The 21109-nt window shown below is 35.4% G+C and overlaps 1 protein-coding gene across 11 annotated transcripts in view; it reads right to left on the bottom strand.

Moving 5' to 3' along the window:
- Positions 1-21109, bottom strand: part of LOC126781195 (patronin-like) — a 55414-nt gene that overhangs the window by 13124 nt on the left and 21181 nt on the right. For 7 of the 11 annotated variants that reach the window (XM_050506043.1, XM_050506040.1, XM_050506049.1 and 4 more), the window contains exons 2-13: positions 19427-19522; positions 8984-9199; positions 7367-7558; positions 6891-7135; positions 6548-6639; positions 5826-5948; positions 4690-4857; positions 4224-4448; positions 3699-4025; positions 2746-2844; positions 2289-2482; positions 663-707 (exon numbers count right to left, since the gene is read on the bottom strand). In XM_050506043.1, coding sequence (XP_050362000.1) covers positions 663-707; positions 2289-2482; positions 2746-2844; positions 3699-4025; positions 4224-4448; positions 4690-4857; positions 5826-5948; positions 6548-6639; positions 6891-7135; positions 7367-7558; positions 8984-9199; positions 19427-19522 — 2022 coding nt within the window. Of the gene's footprint in view, positions 1-662; positions 708-2288; positions 2483-2745; positions 2845-3698; positions 4026-4223; positions 4449-4689; positions 4876-5825; positions 5949-6547; positions 6640-6890; positions 7136-7366; positions 7559-8983; positions 9200-19426; positions 19523-21109 lie in introns of all 11 variants that reach the window. The other 4 variants (XM_050506042.1, XM_050506044.1, XM_050506045.1 and 1 more) reach the window with 3 other exon arrangements.

The following is a 21109-nucleotide window of genomic DNA, read 5'->3' as shown; positions in this document are numbered from 1 at the left end:
AAAACAAAGTTTAATTTCATGGTCAAAACTGACTATAACGACTTGTACAAATAGATAACCTTAACTATTAATAGTTTTCGGCTACGACATCGTCTTAACTAATTTAGTACAGTAACAGTCTGTTAATGTCCCACTTCTGGGCTAAGGCCTCCTCTGCCTTTTGAGGAGAAGGTTTGGAGCTTCTTCCACATTATACACATGTGGCAGAATTTCAATGAAATTAGACACATGCAGGTTTCCTCACGATGTTTTCCTTCACCGTTCAATATGGTGCTGTTACTCATAATTTATGGTTTGACATCTCTGAGGGACTTTAGATCGTTAAAGCCAAAACATTCTCTATTGATTTGGATAACTTTTTTATGATTAAAAACGAAATTTAATTAAAATAATAGAAGTAGCATTTTACATTTATTACAATAGAACTAACTAAAGAAGACTCTTTAATAAGTATATAATATATAATTTCACTGAATTCTACATATATATAATATTTTGATGCGTAATACGCGAAATTTTCAACGTCTACGACCTAAAATTTGAATTACAAACCAAATTAAAAACCATCCAAATTAAAAAGTCAACTCGAAAAGATATCAAACAAGCATAAAAGTTAGTCGTTTATAAGGTAGTGTATGCGCGTCCGGGTCGTGTGCACTCACCTGCGCGGGCGGCTGCTCGTCGGCCGGCGTGCGCGCGCCCTTGCCCTGCAACACGCGCCGCCCACATGCGTTAGCGACTCACTCGCGTGCGAACAACTATACCACTCCATTACGATACGTGTTCACATTTATTAATTATATTTTACCTACTATGTTACTCGTGACATTGTGCTTTATTAGTTCAACTCTGATGTGATTCTATTTTAATTTTTTGTGAAACTGTTACGTGTTGCTACGTACGTTTTTTAAATTCAATTTAATCGTTACTAGCTGCTCCGCGCAGTTTTATCTTTAACCGGACCGGTAGATCCTGAGATTAGCGCGTATAAACTAATTCTTTAGTAAAAATGTAGATTTTAATAGAAATTTTTTCCAAAAAATATTTTCATATAGAACAGTAATTTTAATATATTCATAGTATCAAATGCGCACATGCGATTGATTGAATTTGATTTTGATTAAAAAATAGTGCAAAAACGAGTGACAAAAAAATGTAATTAAACTTATGAAGATTGCTCGATATGAACGAATCTTATGTTATGAGACATTATACATGGTGTTTATGCGTCGCAAAATATTTATGAATTTAAAAAACTGGTTCGATATATAAAAGCTGCCGTAATCTACAACGCATGACGTATTTAATATAAAGCGAAATACTCTAACGTAATATACCTGATCACAATGTAAATAAAATACGTAAATATGTGGCATAATTAAACACACTTTGAAACATTATGCACAATATAACCAATGGCCGATACAATGTTACGATCATCCGAATGAAAGCTGTGTAAGCATGAACGAAACTAAATCGAATTATCTTTACAATCGAAATACTTTACAAAAATTAATGTATAAATTAAAAACTTCTAAATCTAAGTTGATAAAAATATATATCGACGTGGTCATACTTGGGCACTCACCAAAGAGGCCAACTGGTAATGCAAAAACGTTTCCTAATGAAATAGAAAAATATATTTTATGTTTAATAAAAAAAAATTAGTTACATTACTAAATATCATTTAAACAATGTATTATTATATTATAGAATTTTAGTATTTATGTGTTGAGTTGATTAATTGTAAGAAATGTGGTAAATGTCACCATTGAATATACAATTCAATGTCAGCTTTTATGTATTCGTAGGAAGTATATTCAAATATAAAAATTGAAGCAAATATTTTGGTCACACCTGTCTACCACACATACCCCGTAACAATAAAATATTGTTATTATAGCCTATACCAATCGTAGGAGGAGTAAAGATAAACAAACCATAGATTTAGATATCCCAAATTCGCCGACATAAAAAACGCAATTTTTCCACAAATCAATAATGAACACTAACGACTGTTCAAGATTTCGACTAATGATATCAGGTCAGTTCAATGTCAAAGTTTTTTATTTGTCTCCACTCCTACTTTGATTAGAATAAGCTATATACACATAACTTCGACCACATTCCACGGTAAATTTAGACATTTTAGACAGAAAACAAATAAAAAAAGTCATACATTCACTAATTAACCACACAGCCCCCACCCTTATATATCATTCGTTCGATAGTCACCCGCTCGCGGGCGAACTGTTTGCCATCGAATGCTACTCAATGAGAACACTCACCCGGGTGACGGCCTGCAGGAAGGCCTGCTGGCCGAGCTGCTGGCGCTGGCGGCTGACGGCGAGCTCCATGCGGCGCTTGTCGTGCTCGATGCGGCGCCGCTTCTCCTCCAGCTTGAGGCGGATGTTGTTGAGCTGCGCCGCCATGGCCTGCCCGCCGCCGCCCGCCGCCTCCTCCGACGCCGCCTCGTCGCCGTCTTAGTGCGGAACCAACGTCATTACGTGCACACCACACGCGCCACACGCGCACCGCCTAACGCTACCAAGTGGACCGCGGCTTTGTAACGACTTCGTAACGCTCCACACGTTCATCCTGGGAGCTCATCCCCGTAATACAATATTTGGTACCATTTTGTCGCAATCGTCGAAACGTATTCAGCAAATTATAATAATAAAAAAAAACAAAATGTATAAATAAATGTAACACAAAATCGCGACGTAAGTAAGAAGCGGTACTGACTGGGCTGGTTCTCGTGCTGCAGGAAGTGTTGCTGCCACGTGGTGGTGCTGGGCGGGGGCGTCGAGAACGAGGTCTTGCGGCGCTCCGGCGTGCCCGGACCTGACGACACGACCAAATCATACAGTAACAGCCTGTTAATGTCCCACTGCTGGGCTAAGGCCTCATCTCCCTTTTGAGGAGAAGGCTTGGAGCTTATTCACTTATTCCACCACACTGCTCCAATGCGGGTTGGTAGAATCCATCATACATCAACAACAAATTTACTAAATACTAAATGTAAATATTTTACAATATAAAAACCAACATTACTTGTTTTATATGCGTCTTTTTTACTACTAGTACACTTAACGGTGTACAATTTATACATAATAAAAAATAAAATTTTATTTGTAAAATTAAAATTAAATGTATATTTAACACGACTGACTTTTAACAGAAATATATAATTGTAGCATATAAAGTCAGATTTACTTATGATATGAATCACTCAAAAAGTTTTACAAATAAATAAAATGCATCTAAGTTACGGATGAGTCAATTATTGAAACATTATATACTCATTCTCATATACTACTAGTGATTGATAAAATATGGAATAAATTTTATTTTACTTCAAAGCCTTAAAATTTCAGCTTCGGGTACAAAAAAAATACTATTAAACATGCGTAAAACAAATCTACAGTCTTATATTATACGAGATTAGTACGGGAATATGTGGTCGAATGAAAGCAATATGCAAAGCTGCTAGCATCATTCACTATCGAAAAAAAATAATGATGACGTAAAGGCCATAATGAATCTATGTATAATTATTATGGAATTTTTACCTTCAATATTACCAAAATAGAATTGTTATCCGTGGATGAACTTATTCTCGTAGGCGTGAATGGAGAACTACCATGAAATAAGTCGATCTAATTTTTTTATAAGGAAGCTATTTTTTATAGACCTACCTGTCTGATCACCGTTATTCCTAATTTTACTGAGATCCGCGTAGCTCGTTTTCGTGACGTCACCGTCAGGAGCGTCCCGCTCGTTTAAATAAAACCCGTCTCCGCCGCCCTTGTGGTTGAACCCGAAGTTCTGACCGATGGTGTCGCTGCTGAGCTGTCGCTTGATGGGGTTGAAAGGGGGGTCCGTGGTCTGTGGCTGCGACTGCTGACGCTCCACCTTCTGTCGGTCGTCCTGAGCGCCGTTCTGATAATCCCCGTGGAAGAATTGAATGGAGCCGCGGATGTCTTGCCGTGAGGAACGAAGTGGTGGATTGTGGTCTAGTGGGCCTGTAAATGAGCGCGTAACAACATCAAAACGAGTTTGTAGTTGTTATTAAATGAAATGATCAACGATTCCAATGTACTATACGCACGTACGTACTAAGCACATACCGACGCCGTTCGAATGTTCGAAACAGCATGTCAGGTCTAGCACATAAATGAACCCAGCACCAAATAATGCGCATACAAAGTGAGGTGGGTCACCTGCGGGCGCGGATATCTTGCGCACGTTGGCGAGCGTGGCGAGCTCCTTCTCCGGGTTCCGGCCGGCGAACTGCAGGCGGTCCTGCGAGCCGCCGAAGTTCTCCACGGTGAGCTGGCTGTCGTCCGTCACGGACGAGCGCCGCGAGCGCCGCCCCGCGAAGCTGCTCTCGCGGGACTCCGCCCAGTTGGACGGCCGCCCCGCCGCCGTCACGTGCTCCGCGAACACTGCGGGCGGACCGGGCCGGCGATCACTACGCGCTCGGTAGACTGGCGACTCCGCGATGACATTTCACACGTTGACCCATTTATTATTTGAAACTTCTTTGGGCGTACTTGGAGTGAATTAAGTACTACTAACGATGACAATTCCAATTAATAATTACTTTGCAACACAACAATTTTCATTTAGTTATATTAGCTCCAACTTCTAAGCGAGTAAACAAAACATTAAAATGTCGAGACTCACTGTCGTCGTCCCGCCTCGCCATGGCGGACAGCGTGGTGATGGCCCGGCGGCTGTGCACCACGAAGTCGTCCCGCTGCGGGCTGCAGCTGCGGCGCTCGGGCGTGGAGCACGACGAGCGGCTGGCCGGCCCGCGCGCGCGCACGCCGCCCGCCGACGGGGAGCGCGACACTGGACATTGTGGTACAGCTTACGATTCATTCATTGTTAACACAAACTATCGCCACACTGTGCGTCTGCATTTATGTTTAGCGTTTTTATTTTAAACTCAAATTTTAATGATTATTGTTATTAACGATATCCAAAATTATTTAAAATTCGGACAATAATATTATTTTAAATTAATAACTTTAAATAAGATAAATTAGAACTCGGTATGTGCATTCTAAAGACAACAACCTATACACGTATGCAAACTGAAAAGAAAACTATCTACACTTATCAAAAACTCAAGGCAATTATCGATTTGACAAGATGTTTGTGTAGAAAAAACTACATTAACATTTGTAACCACAGTTTTTTTTACTTTCACGATATAATGTAATTATTATAAGATACTTTATATATTTCTTGGGAGCCTTGAGGACATAACGTCAATAACTCCATGCCTGTGGTTTAACGTGCTGAAGCATTAAAATGGCAAAAGCAATGCATGCAAAGCATCGTTGCAGGTGAACTAAATCTGGCAGGTATTAACTATTAAAAAGCTGGATTAATTCGTTAAAAGCATACAGGAGGTATTTTATTATAATAAATAAAAACGAAAAATAATCGAAAAATATAACACAAAAAAGCCCTGAACACAACTTTCACAATCTCCTGCATCATAATTATTGACAGACACATTTATTCCGACTGCTTTAAAACATGTAATGAATCGATAAATCGATGAACAAACACGTGCCACACAAATGGTTTCGTCGATGTCCGAGTGGATTCGGGGGAGGCAATTAAAATAAAACTCATTACGAATCGGATGAGATAGTATGAAGTAAGGATTTTACAAGACGTCTCCATCCCCCGAGTGAACATTTACATTTCGATTGCCTTCCCCTCGTGAGTCAGCACACGACACGCACACGACACGCACACGACACGCACACGACACGCACACGACACGCACACGACACGCACAGTACCTGCGAAGGGCAGCGCGTGCGCGCAGAGGGCGGGCGCGGCGCGCAGCTCGGGGATGGGCTGCGGCGGCGGCGGCGGCAGACTGCGTCTGTGCCGCACGCCGTGCGCGTTGCACTCCTCGCCCGCTACACACGCAACACGCGCGTCACTCCCGCGCTACTCTACCGCCGCGCGACTCGCGCGCTCACCGAGCCAAACTTTGATAAACGTGGCCCCGAAATACACTCCGAGCGTCGATTTTGAATAGATCGAAAATGCGTGTATTTTTCTCAATGTTAGTTAAAAATTTACAGCCAATTAGTGCAGTTATATTATATTACCAGTGAAAGAAGCTCATCGTCGTTAATCGGCTCATCACTTTTTTATTGTAATTAAACGCAAATTGTATACTTACCCTTAATTTTTCTTGAGACGAAAGAGTAGTAATTATAAATCATAATAAAAATGTATAATGATCGCAGTCACACGACCTTAGTTTTCTTCGATAACATTTAATATAAACAATATGAATACAATAATCCCCGTACTAAAATAAGCCCGATTGTCGAATAAATATGTTGCGTTACAAAAGCATTACTCCACCGCGTCCACAATTTTATATAATATATTATAATGAAGTGGGCATAGGACCTTTGATATTATGACCACATACTCCCATTAGTTCTAGCATGCAACATTGATACATGTTATATTAAATATAAGTATGATTATTGCCTGTACTCACCGATTCCTGGATATTTAACTGATTTGACAGGATGTACTTCTAACATATTGAATAGATCCGCGAGCATCGCTATTAAATTTTGACGCATCGACCTGAAAATTATTTTAACAACTAATATAATATTATTTTTTAGAAAATAAAAGTATAAACATACAATAAAATATACATTTGAACTAATTGCTATAATTAACTCTTTTTTATGTGCTAAAGGCTTGAACACTTTAAAAGGAATAATTGTTTTTATTTTTCATTTTTTGCAACATTACTCATGTTAAAAAAATAAAGCTTTATTATACGAATTTTAAATTTTCGAAATGATTATCGAAATATACCAATAACTCACCCTCGCATATACGTAACGTCCTCTGGCATCATGTGGAACACGTTGTGAGGTAGACTGCTCTGACAGAACTCGTACACCAGCATGAGATTATGCAGGCAGTCTTGTATGGAGACCATGCGTCCGACGCGCACTGCTGACCGCGGAAGTGCCTCGGGGCAGTAGAACGAGATGAGGGCGGCCAGTGCGGTACCATCGCACAGGTCTTGGAGACTTTTCACCATCGGTACGTGTGACGATGTGTTCTCCTGGAAGTGGAATATTGTAGTTTTAATCTTATTTTCATCCATAGAGAATATGTCTCGTTTACGGATTTTATTTCCAACGATAAAGATTACAAAATCATCAGTAAGTTTTGAATAATATTGTATCTGAAACTTGGAAACGTATATGCCAATTTAGTATCTAGGACGAAGCATTATATGACACGCTTGAATTGACAAATAATCTCAAATAATTTTTGTCATAAATGTAAATACCTCAGCCTTGTTTAGCGCTGCGCATGCCGCGTTGATCCAACAGAGTAGACCATCTTCGTGAGGAATGCTGGAGCCGACGGGCAGCGGCTGACTAGTGCCGAAGCGTTGCGCAGCCGCTGACACGCGGTCTAACGTCACCACTTCTCGCGCGTATAGCATCATCACAGCTTCTATCACAGCCAAATGTGCGCCCTGAGGATATAACAAAAGAGCAAAATAATTATCTATAAATAAACACCATTAACAGCCAAAGTGATCTCTAGGGCATTTTTAAGCCGTAAAAAATATTTACTTAATTTATAATTTTAAACTTTCTTCAGGGAAATACAGATTCGCATTCTAATTTTTTTTTTAAATTTAATCACAGATCAAGGCATATTAGATGTTGAAATGTTTTGATCAATATTAAACTTGTAAAATGACAATTCAAAAATATTTGTAAGAGCATATTTGCATCGAGTATAAAAATGTATTCCATATAGAGACCATTAATTGTTGTTTAATAAAATTTTCTCAACGCATTAGATATAAACGTTTATATATAATTAAATATTAGTTTTAAACGTTGAATTTTATAAATACATAGGGTATTACCACAAGAGAAAAATAATGCCTTCAAAAATCGTAACAATGATTTCTTAAAGCCAATCATTGGTATGGGCTTTGTAGTACAGTGTGAATTATTTTTGGAACGTGTAATGTATAAATAAAACACATATGAGATGACATCATCAATCACGTGTCCGATGCAGAAAACTTAATCCAATAAATGATACATGTGGAACAATTCTGTTTACCTATATGGGTACTTAACAGCCCACTGGTGACACCGATTGTTATAATCTTTTGTATCATTGACTGCCTACGTCTGATCATATCAACGTTAAGCCTAAAGATAAGCTTATTACATGAATAGAATGAAAACGCCAACTGCATTGTATAAAATATGAATGCATTAAGAGAATATCGCGTAGGTAGAGTGCACTTTTTATTATTAACCTGCAAACATCGCATTGCATAATGCCGGTGGAATTGAATAGTTTTAAAATAAAAATCAAAATAAAATACAGCACCTCATTTAAAAAATTATACTCGTATATCGAAATAATAGTCTCGCATTTGGATAAAAATAATCTCAAGTCAAAATGATTGTATATATATAATAATAATGAGTATTTTTACAAACTAATATTATTGAAATAATATTTTTAATCAAAAACTAAATTCACTAGGGCATTTATATCGTATAATTACGATCCTAAAAGATCTTGTTGATATAACAACACTTCTACATAAATTAAAATAATAAACCTTAGAAAGCAAAAAAAGGACGTAATTTATTTTAAAGCAAATCTCATGTAGAGTACATGTAGAATCATCGCTTAATGGATTAAGCACAAATACTACTAGAAGAGGTTTTCATACAGCACTGGAACATTTAAAGAAGCTATCGGCATTGTTATTACAGGACATAAATTTGGACATGGTGCTTGTTTTGTGGACTCTCTAAAATTTATCAAACTCTATGGACAGCTGTCTACTTTTCTTCTTGACAATAATTTATTGACTACTCTTGTAATTGACTGCTCTAATAATTATGTTTGTCAATTATCATACCATTTTAAGTGGATTCGTTTGTATGAGCACAGTCTCAGTGAGCGCACAGTCCGGCGGGTCGGGCACCTGCACGCCCTTCCTCGACAACGTCTGCAGAATGTTCCAGTGGTTGAGGCTGTGGTAGTTGGGATCGGAGTACATGTTGGCCAACGCGAGGCAGTACAGCTCCGCGTTGGCCAGCCCACCCACGATCGGCGGTTTCAAATGCTCTTGATCCTGGGAATAAAGAGAATATTTTAATAAAACATCAAAAAATTATAATCAAATTATTAAATAAATCGTAAGCTTTGTCTGTATACATTGTTTGAATTGGGTGCCGAAATGATTCTACTTATATAAGAGACGCCATGTGTAATGTTTAAATTTTATATAATATTTATATAATTTGATTAATGACCTTTTTTTTAAATCAAATTTAAAATATTCCCTCCCGATCCCCACACGACTCAAAGCTGTCCATAATGCAGGCCGCATTACCACGCTGTATAAATAAATGAAATACTAGCAATAAATAACTTAAGCGGTGGAATTAATTAGTTTTTGAATCGACCTTGATTAATTTTGATGTAAGGCATAAGCATATTTTATCATGGGAAATAATCATCAGTGTAATAATAAAACGTCACCAAGTCAGATTAACATATAATATAGTTTTTACTATTATTTTCAATAAATAATGTTAGTACTATATACATTTTATAATATTAAATAAAAAAGTCTCGAATGATGATCACGACTCGGAAAAGTCAGTACAAGAAGCGCCCTGGTCAGATGGACTGTTGACCTAAAGAAGACGGCGGGAAACCAATTATTTAGAAGGCACAGGACCGGTCGAAGTCGCGCCGATTAGGAGAATTTTTTTTTTTCTATAGAATAGGAAGGCGGACGAGCATATGGGCCACCTGATGGTAAGTGGTCACCAACGCTCTTAGACATTGGCATTGTAAGAAATGTCAACCATCGCTTACATATCCAATGCGCCACCAACCTTGGGAACTAAGATTTTATGTCCCTTGTGCCTGTAATTACACTGGCTCACTCACCCTTCAAACCGGAACACAACAATATCAAGTATTGCTATTTTGCGGTAGAATATCTGATGAGTGGGTGGTACCTACCCAGACGAGCTTGCACAAAGCCCTACCACCAGTAAAGTAATATGTCCAGCATTGAGCCTTAAAAAGGCTGATGGATGGAACATTAAATCTATTTTTCTAAACTTTCCTACTCCTTAATTTTAACAGAAGTAGTGTATAAGTTCCCCTATTTGAATAGTGTTTGAAATAAAAACAACACAGATGAATCGAACGATGTTTTTAATTTGTGGTAAACGCAAAGAATGTGTGGTGTGTGGAATAATATAGAGGTCACACTTCGTACGGAATATAAACGAGTTTATGAACAACAAAACACCTAACTGGTGATTCCGTAATACGACTTCGCTATACAAGGAGCAACTTTTGTATTAACTGCTTATATATTAATAGCGTATCATTGCATTCGTAATGTGCGATTTTGAGAATTTAGAATCGGTGTGTCGTGGCCGTGATAAAAATGTATAATGGCGCGATAATTTTACAGGGTGTGACTTGACATTGCGTCACAGACTTAGAAGCGTTGGCCAACCTCATTGAGACGGGTGTGGTCGTGCTTATGACGTCATTATTTTAATTATTAATAACAAACATGTATTATTTTAATAACAACCTTTTGAATTATAAAACGACATGAATTGAAAACAAACTTACAACGTGTAAACCTTATTACAAGTAATCCACAGCTAATTACTCATTTATTTTCAACACATACAAACAAACATATTGTTAACAATGTCACTATATCATACTAGAATGAAAATAGACACTTAAAAAAACAAAAGATATGTATTATGTTACAACATCAAATTATCATATCATTGACCATGAAACTCTAAACTCTTGTGTGAAAATTGGTCATTGGTCATAAAAGTCGACCTCGCTAGCTCTCACTTTTGCTTCGATATTCGATTAGTTTACTCATTTGAAAATATTTATGCAATCGACGTATGGGCACAGCATACATACCACGAATGAACCTCGCTGAATATATTATATTAATTTCATTCACGCTAATGTATTAATCGTTATCAACCGTTAACACGCAAATGCTTATAAAATTCAGGCTAACGCGTTTCGATATCCTATTAAGTTGAATATTACACAGTTAAATTTTACTTGAACGTTAAGAATTTTAGTTTAATATATTTTTTTGTTTTAATATATAAGGATATTTTTACATGATGATGAAAAAATGTCCTTTCAATAAATTTTCAAATGAATACATGATGATCGGTCCTCCTGACCGATTTTGGCTAAGATGCTCAAGAAAGACCAGCCTACTGCGTGCAATTTATCGATCATTGAGAAACGTAACTGCTTTCTCTATCCCCTTACTCTCGTAATTGAGCGGCAAATCTGACACGATCAGAAAGACTACAGGCGCAGGTAAAAGCACTTTACGTGCTTTATGAGTATATAAGTAATAAACATTAATACTTTGATCTGCTATTGTTACTGTACTTTGTTACTTACAAGAAAAACCTTATTACGTTTTAAGCCAGTGACTTAAACCCAGAATATCGGTATTTGAAGCATTATAAACGAAGCAATCAAACGGGCGTAACATCTTAGTACTCGTTAGGCAGTGCATTACGTTATAAGGAATTGTTAATAGATAAATTTAAAATTTAAATATTTATGTACTTATATAGGAATTATATACTTTAATTAATACGGCGTATTACTCAACAGAGGATTATATAGATGACAAAAAAGCGTCGAGTTAGTAGTTGTAGATTTTCATCCAGGATAAATAATAATTCAATTGTATTTAATTATCCATGTAACTTGATAGACAAAAAAGAGTTACTATAGAGTTTCTCGCCGGTTTTTCTCGATAGAATCTATCTACATTTCGAATCGTTAAAGAACCGAATAAGTGCTCGCAAGAGCCTAATTGGATAAAGTATAAATAAATAAATTTTGATTTGATTTGGTATTGTTTATGATGCGGATAAGTTATAAGAACCATCACATTCTAAATTTTACAACATTTAAGATATTTTTTTAAATATAAGCTGTCTGTTTCCAGGATTGTGTCCGTATTTAACCGTTCTTAATTTTATTATAATTTATCATATATCATATCATAGTTGTAGTATTTATATATAGTCTGGCGTTTTGATTGCGAAAACAAAAGGAAGAAAATAGTTACTTCATAAATTTACTTTATCATCATTTTATTTTAAAAAGCCGAGATGGCCCTGTGGTAAGAACGCGATAATCTTAACCGATGATCGTGGGTTCAAACCCGGGCAAGCACCACTGAATTTTCATGTGCTTAATTTGTGATTATAATTCATCTCGTGCTTTACGGTAAAGGAAAACATCGTGAGGAAACCTGCATGTGTCTAATTTCACTGAAATTCTGCCACATGTGAATTCTACCAACCCGCATTGGAGCAGCGTGGTAGAATAAGCTCCAAACCTTCTCCTCAAAAAGAAGAGAGGAGGCCTTTAGCCCAGCAGTGGGACATTCACAGGCTGTTACGGTTATCATTTTATTGTATTTTATATGATTATTCTTATTAAAAATAAACTTAATAGTAATTTAAATACGTATATTTAATATACATTACCTAAATTGTAGACGTTTAACCTAGATAAAAATTAAAGCCGATGTAACGTGTATCTCATAGTATTTCCGCGTCTCATAATATAATATATAGTAACATTTATTATCTTTATATTCTTTTTCTTGTAGCAAATATATCTTAACACGGTCATTGAACCTCAAAATTTAATTACCGACGCGACTCGGTTAAAATACCTAGAACGTAATTTACAATAATAGCTCTATTCTCGTCGACTACAGCAATCAATCTTCACAAGCGGTTCCTTATTTGTGTTTTCAAAATAAATAAATAAAAAAGTAGTTTACTTCCGATGAATGAAAAAACTGTTTAATGTTCTTCAACCATTCAGATTTTTTGATTAAAAAAAGTATTGAAACGCTTTAGTTGGTTTTTTTTTTTTATATTATAAGTATGTCTTAAGTATTGTTTTAGAAAAAATCAGTTTTGAACGGAACTTTATAAATAAACCTTTTAATCTATCTATACGAACCGTTATGTGTCGAGAACCTTGCGTCTCTATTGGATATATCTTAATCGGTTTGTTGCATGCCAAAAATAATTAAGAGACACGAGTTCAACAACGGATAAGTGTGTTCGCGACGAAAATGCAAAACGACGACAAATGGCAACACGGCAGCTGTGGGCTACAGGTCAAGGAGAGAGGTGTCGACATTACTATTTGGCAAGTTCATCTGCTGCATTTGAGATATTTTCAAAAGATCATTTTTTTTAATATAACTTTAACTACATATTAAAATGAATTTAAACCAAATTGAGCAGCGTGCTGACCAAGTAGATAAAGGCTTAGTGCAGCGTTCTTTTTATATATAGTAAAGCTTTGTGCTGGAATATCTTAGTGGGTACCACCCACTCACTCTTTATTCTTTGCCGTTAAACTGCAATACTTTTTATAGTTGTGTTTCCATTTGTAAAGTAAAAAAAAAACAACGTAAACCAGAGATAGCATAGTAGATTCCGTGGTTCGTGATGTTTAAACGTTAACAATAACCCATTTGCTCGTTTGCCGTCCTTAATTAAACTAAAAAAGGCTACTTGGAAAGTTCCATTTTTAAGCGGGACAATTAACATTGACTTATATACTATAAGGCTTAATGATCAAGCTGTAATTTATATATTATTTTATTTATTTGATTTAAAATCGAAATATGCACCTATATACGTAATGAATAATTTGAATCGACTGTAAGACACAAGTATTAGGTACTTATCCAAAGACAGGTAATAATTAAGTAAAAAAATGATATCATGAATCACAAATAAGCAAAAAGCAAGTACCGATAAGTGAATTGCGGTTGACTCAATCGGAACAGCAATGTACTGTTGACTCACTTAAAAATATAACTGTGGTTATTTATCGTGAGAAACACTGAGATGAACGGATTATTGTGTATTCTTTGTTTAATATAACGTGTAAAACAAAAATCGCGGCCAGAGCTTTGTAAAACAAACTAAATTTCGTCCGCGTGTTTAAAGATTAAGTATAAAAAATGTAACGTATGTCCTAGTCCTTGGGGTTCAAGCTTGTTGATCAAAATCAGTTCAGCATTTTTTGCTTTAACTCGTAACATAGTCAGATAGAGTTACTTTCACATTTATAATATTAGTATATATATACAAAAACTTTTCATGTTAGATCTATAGATCTGAAAATAGCGTATTGTCTCAAAGAGACTTAAAATAAAGTAACAAGCGATTACTGATTGAAAGAAAGGCTTGACACAATATGTAGTTTCATAAATATTTATAAAATATCATAACCTCTTGAAAATAAGACGTTTAATTTGAATCGAAATTTAATGCAATGAATGTAACTACTATATTTTTAAATTAAATTACTATTAAAATTGTTTTACTATCAGTTAAACATAGAGTTCTTCTCGTTCTATTATCATTGATTTGACATTCGAAAGAAGAAGACGGCGTTGTTTAACTAATCACTCTCTAAACATTTATTAATGCAGCTAAAGCCGTTCATCAACAAAAATTTAAGACCATATATACGAACTAATATATTACAGGCTTTCAACGGGGCATATTTAGCTCAAACTTAAATTCAAACGTTTGAAACGACATCGAAGAGAACAAAAGATCGCCGTTTCCCGAAGACGGAAATGGCACTGACTATTTTTACGGAACGCTAGTTCTATATTCGTTCTGTTCGAATATCTACCTGCATACCATTCTCGACCTTATAGCTCGACACAATCAAGAAACGTGAGTTGGAAGTTATCTAAAGCTAACACAGATCTGTAGATATATAATACCATATAGGTCGTGTTCATTGTATTTGTTTATGTATAAAACATATAATATTCAAAACGTGTAGTTCCATTTAAACTTACTTAACAATAAATATACAAAAAAAAATATTCTGAAGTCATTAAATATGACGAAAAATATAAACATTTTCATATTTTTCATTTGCATTAAACATAAATAATTGACATTATTAGAATAATTTATTCTCTACTTGTAATTTATGTTGATTGTCAAACATTTTATCCCACTTCATATTTTCTTTTCTATTTATACAAATTGAAATGAACTGCATATCCATTAGAGGCTATTTCCATCAGCAGTCGAGAGACGATGTCGGCGGAGCAGAACTTGGTTTAAACCCCTTATAGCGTATCAAAGGAACGTTTTTGTTTATATTTCTGAATTATTAACCCTCCAAGTGAAGATGAACTTAATGCATTGAGTTACTTTAATTCTTTATCTAACAAGTGGTAAGAGAGAGGAGGAAGATAAAACGTTTTAGTTTCAATGGATGTTTATATATTTTCATTGAAATTTCCATTTGAAGCATTATCATAATTACGTATGGTGAAATATCGGGAGTTTTTATAACACAGAAAAATACTTCTTCGCTTTGCTTCGCTTTCTATTTTAGACTTAATCGTTAACCTTTCAAATCCTAAAACTCGACCATAATCGTATTGTTACGAACACTCTTTTATAGACATTCTGATTACGTAACAACATTTTTATATGAGTTACGGTGTTGTAGATACACACTGAACACCCAATCTATACATATTCTAAAAACAATGAAAATATTTCGATATAACATGTATAATATAAATAAAATTACCCCTATACATTTTAATACATTGCAATAAATATATTGCCTAAAACTTACAACTTACAGGCGCGTCGATTTACGAGTTGCGTTCATGACAAGCGACAACTAGCCTGGGCGAATCGATGTCCAAAAAACACCGGTCACTTATAATTTGCGTGGGATCGTTCACCACCACTCCCAAAAGCACGCCACCGAGACTGAACTCGCGTGCAGAGTGCTAGCCCCATATAGCTGTATGGATCGATACCGCTATAGCATTGCATGAACCTTGCGAATAACCGGCTTAGTTTCAAGGACGAGACAAAGCAGATGTCTTCGAGACAAAAGTTACTAGTTTTATCTGACGCTGAAACTCTTTAGCAGGAAATCAATATGTATCTGATTCAATCCATACATATATAATAAATAAAATATATATAATAAATCAGTTTAATACAGAAAAATGGATTGAATCATTACACGAAATATATTTGTACTGGACATAATTGCATTAGTAACTGCATTGTAACTGTACTGTAATGTCCTCTTAGAGGCGCATGTTCGTAGCACTCGAATTTCCCGATAGTTTTTAATCTCAGCAAGGTAGAACTTTTAAACTGGGTCAACATTTTATTCTGAACAACTGTTACTTTTTTTCTTAAACGAAGGCAAACGAGAAAATGGGCCACGTGGTGGTAAGTCACTTTTGTGGATCTTAGATGTCTTGGCCTTGGTGCCTCTAATTACTAAACTTGGTGGTAAAGCTTTGTGCAAGCCCGTCTTGGTAGGTACCACCTACTTATCACATATTATATTGCCAAACGGTAATACTTCTACTTAGAATAGTATAAATTCGGGCACAATGCTTTGGTGATATAAGTTATGGTTTATAACGGCGACAATTTCTATCGGCAGTGGTGACAATTTACCATCTATTGCTACAACTGCCCAAACACCAGCTATATAAAAAAAAACTAAACTATGAATCCATTAAAACTTTAACATAGAAATATGAAGAAATACTATTTGGTATAGAATGCACGATATATGAACGAAGTCGTGCAAATTTTCCTCGGGAGAGATGGCTGCTTAAGTGATCAACACACCTGTTGTACCACTTTCTGGGACAATAAACGCCTATAGACATCATAACAATTAGCAATTAGGTCTAGTATACCACCGTTCAAGTGTTAATAATGTACTATTTGTCGTCCTTTACTCCTATTGCTTAATAATAAAAATTACTTGCTATTACAGACAGCACTGGCCTGTGTCCTTCCTTGCGGTTCAATCTTGCTTCATACCAAAATATCATCAAAATCGGTTCTGTGGGTTAGTCGTTTAACGAATTTCGCATTATAATATTAGTATAGATAAAAACAAAGCCAAAGCAACCAGCAAAAAAGTATATGTTAAAATCTTGAAGGTTTATTAGAAATTCAGTTCACAAAAATACTGATTAAATCATATGAAAACATAGGAGATGAAGAACATTATTAAATCGCAACATTAGAATTTATTATATCGTATTTGCTTTAAAAATCTTATATTTTAGATAATTTTAATGAGTTTTACAATCACATCCTATTTAATAACAGCAGAATCAAAAATACCAACTATTTTGCACAAATTAACAATCACTCAAGCGCTGGTAGAAGTTAGTTAACTATAAAATTCCATCAATACATTCTTTGGTGTTACAGCTTGTAATGAAAAATATACACGTGATATTATCGTATCTAAATTCGAATGAGATATTGGGTCTATAAATAAAACGTTACGATATTGCTTGATGCTAGTAAGTATGTAAATATATGTTACATAAAAAGATTATTACATAACGACGTGTAACGATAGAGTTCAAAATCGATTACTTACTTACTCCATAACCTACTTACTCAGTTGGGAGAGCTCGCACTCACAATGCCATACAAAAATTATATTTGGATTATATAGAAAAGATATAGAAAAAAAAACTGTTTTAAAACGAGTTCATGTTTAAAACGAAAAAGGTTTAATATAAAAAGCACATTGTATTATATGTGCAAACTTTTAGCTCAATCGGTCGGGTAAAACTGGTTTCAAATTCATTTCCAAGATTGTAAAGTTAAATAAAAGCTTGTAACAAATTACGTGTATTGTAAATATTACAGTAAGTTGTCATTTTTTAGTGACATAATCACCACGAAACATCGTTGTAGTTATTGGGTGTGTGGTTTAGTGTGGTGACACGGACGAGATAACAAGGGATTTGGAATGCCATTTTATTTCATCTGTCTATACAATAAATTAACACAAAATCAACAGGGAGTGTTAGGTTGTATCCTCGCACACTCGTGAGGTTTTCTAGTATCATTTCCACGTCGTTCGCAGTAGTACCTTCTCAGTGAGACCTTACGTCAGAATAACTAATTTCTTAATTTAGTCTTGAATTTTATTTCTTCCTTAAAACGTCACATTGATTTTATATAGTGTTTTCCGGTATGTCTCATCTATATAGCGCAGACGTATTAATTTCGCTTTACGATTCCGTGTCGCGTTAGCATCCGCTTGGTCGCTCACGTTTGTCACTTTAGTTATCTTGAAGTTCCCGGAAAGCGAACATTACAGCCTATAAACGCCTCAAAGCAGAGGCAAAGGCTTTTTCTCCTCTCCAGGAGGATTTTATTCCACTACACTGCCCCAATGCGGGTTGGTATTTAAAAGTATTTACTATACACGTGGCAAAATTTCATGCTTCTTCACAGATGAGCACGAGATGAACCATACACAAAAATTAAGCACATAAAAACTCAGTGGTTACGCACCACACGGGTTCGAACCTACAATCTTAGGTTTAGATTGAATGTCGACTCTTTTTAAATCTCGATTAATAGTTGCGTTACCTCGGGCCTCAGAGCGGAGGAAATTCTGTCAGTTTTGGAATTCATTGAGAATATTAATTCCATTCATTCAAACTACAACTAAACTGACATACAAGTAATAATAATACAATAGAAATGTTATGCGTGAGAACATTTAATCCTAGGTCATTAAACCTTATAATATATGATGACGATGATGATAATGTCCTCCTGACCGATGACAGATTGCGGCACGATTGCGATTTTAATTGATATTGTTTAACAATAGGTTCAAATCTTAGGCGAGAAGGAACTACCTATAAAGTAGTTGTGGTCTAATTGACAGAACGTCATTTAGATCTTAATCGAAGGTCACTGAGTCTATTATAAGAGCATTAATTGGATTCGCACGTGCTAAATAAACAGTTTATAATCTTAGAATAAATACTATTAAACTTTCCTCGTACTTACTTGCAACGATATCCTTACTCATATTATAAATGCGAATGTCAGTGTGTTAGTTTCTTTGTTTGTTATCACCCATCGTTACCCACATCTAAACTACTTAACCAATCATCATAAAATTTTGCACACACGTTCTGTACCCTTTCTGTAAAAGGACACATGGTGCCAAACACCTAGTACCCCCCGCCTCCCCGTCACACTTACTTTAATAAACATACTACTTACTGTAAGCCGACTATGAAAACAACATTGAATACTTCAAATGGTTTCACGGATTGGATGAATATCGTAACTTTAAATATTTTCAATATTAATGTTCGTCTAATGGTTCCAAAATCTGAAGATATTTTCGCGAACTTAATGCGATAAAAGCCCACCTCATGATCCCTATAGAATGGCTCCTGAAGATTATCCGGTACCCGGTTGTTGAATGCCTTCGACAACAGCCATTTTATCGACGCTCGCTGCTTTGACTGAAACAAGAGAAAAATACATATATTATATAAATTACAATACAAAAATGTTTTGTGTGGTCGAGCGTAAAGTTGTTTTTTTTTTATTGTATCTTCTGAAATCAGCTATTTTAGATTGTTTCTTTGTGAAGAGTTTGATAGAGAGAGAGAGAGAGAGAGAGAGAGAATAACTATGTATGTCGTAGTGTGTTAACGCTCAAGGGGTTAAAATCGAACCTGGTATATCAATGCTAGGTTGCCAATATTGTTTTATATTTTAAGATTACTAGACTATGTTTTGTTTAAAATTATAATTATGCCGAATTTTAATGTGGCTGCGACGTTTCATACACCGATTGTTACTGAGCTGTCTGTTTTCTCGTATTTAAAACATAGTGTATATTTTAGACGAAGGCATGAATATATCACGTTGAATAGTGATCGGGACTGCTGTCATTGGTGACAATTTATTGTTAACAGACGTATGGTAACGTCCGCTTATTGTGCACGAATTGATCAGTTGATGGACCTTAATTGATTGCGTGTGTCAGTTATATGTATCATATATCTTTCTTATCATTTGACAGAACTCTTGCAGACTACAAACCGTCGTACAGTGTATAGTTAAAAATTACTTAATTACTATATAGATTGTATGTAAGTGCGCACGGCTAACTTTGATTTGGGTAGGACTCAGTTTGCGCAATCGGACGTAGCTAAACAGGAACTACTGGCTAAATTTTTACTTGGACTGTATGGGACTGTATTAATAAGTTCTATATTTTTTTTTTTCCCACATCTATATATATATATATATATATATATATATATATATATATATATATATATATATATATATATATTTATGTATATTCCATAAGTAAAACAATCAAAATATATTTTATTCAAAAATACTTCTGCAAACGTAAATGGGAAGCTATCACTTGTGCGGAATAAAGAATTTACCCGGAAATTACTGGAAAGAAACACAGACGTTAATTTTATTCACTAATAAAATTACATTGATTATACTAATTGCACACTATTAAGCTTATACATCCCGCAATGTAAATCAATGAATACTAATTATGAATACTTTTATCATCTATAAAACCTTATATTGCAAATGCACAATTACTTATTTTTTATTGTTTTTTATATATCGATCATGGACTGAAAATTAGCCGAGGAAACCCTTTATATAACGACATTGTATCGTTACAATAATCTGTATATGAATAATTTAAGGGGTTATATACAAAACATATTTATTTATAGTCATAAGTATTATAAAAAATACAATACATTCAATGTTATAACCGTCATTTGAAATCGAACAGCTGGTAGCGAAAAGGTCAAGCACATTATATACGAATGGCTGATTTTACTAGAAGACAATACGACATAAATTTAAAACATATTTTTTTTATATTATTTATGAAAGGCAGTATTGCCGTGGAGTACCGGCTTAGAATAGTACTCCCCCAATCTCATCCCGTGGGTGTCGTAAGAGGCGACTGAGGGACGGGGAAAAGGGGGGATGGGCAGCAGCGTCCCCCCTCCCATAAACATCTTACCCCCCTACTGCGCTCGCCAACACGCCTGCCC

The sequence above is a fragment of the Nymphalis io genome, chromosome 3, assembly GCF_905147045.1.
Source record: "Nymphalis io chromosome 3, ilAglIoxx1.1, whole genome shotgun sequence".
In the NCBI taxonomy this organism is placed as follows: domain Eukaryota; kingdom Metazoa; phylum Arthropoda; class Insecta; order Lepidoptera; family Nymphalidae; genus Nymphalis; species Nymphalis io.
The sequence above is the reverse complement of the archived record's forward strand: the minus strand, read 5'-3'. Positions and strand labels throughout refer to the sequence as shown.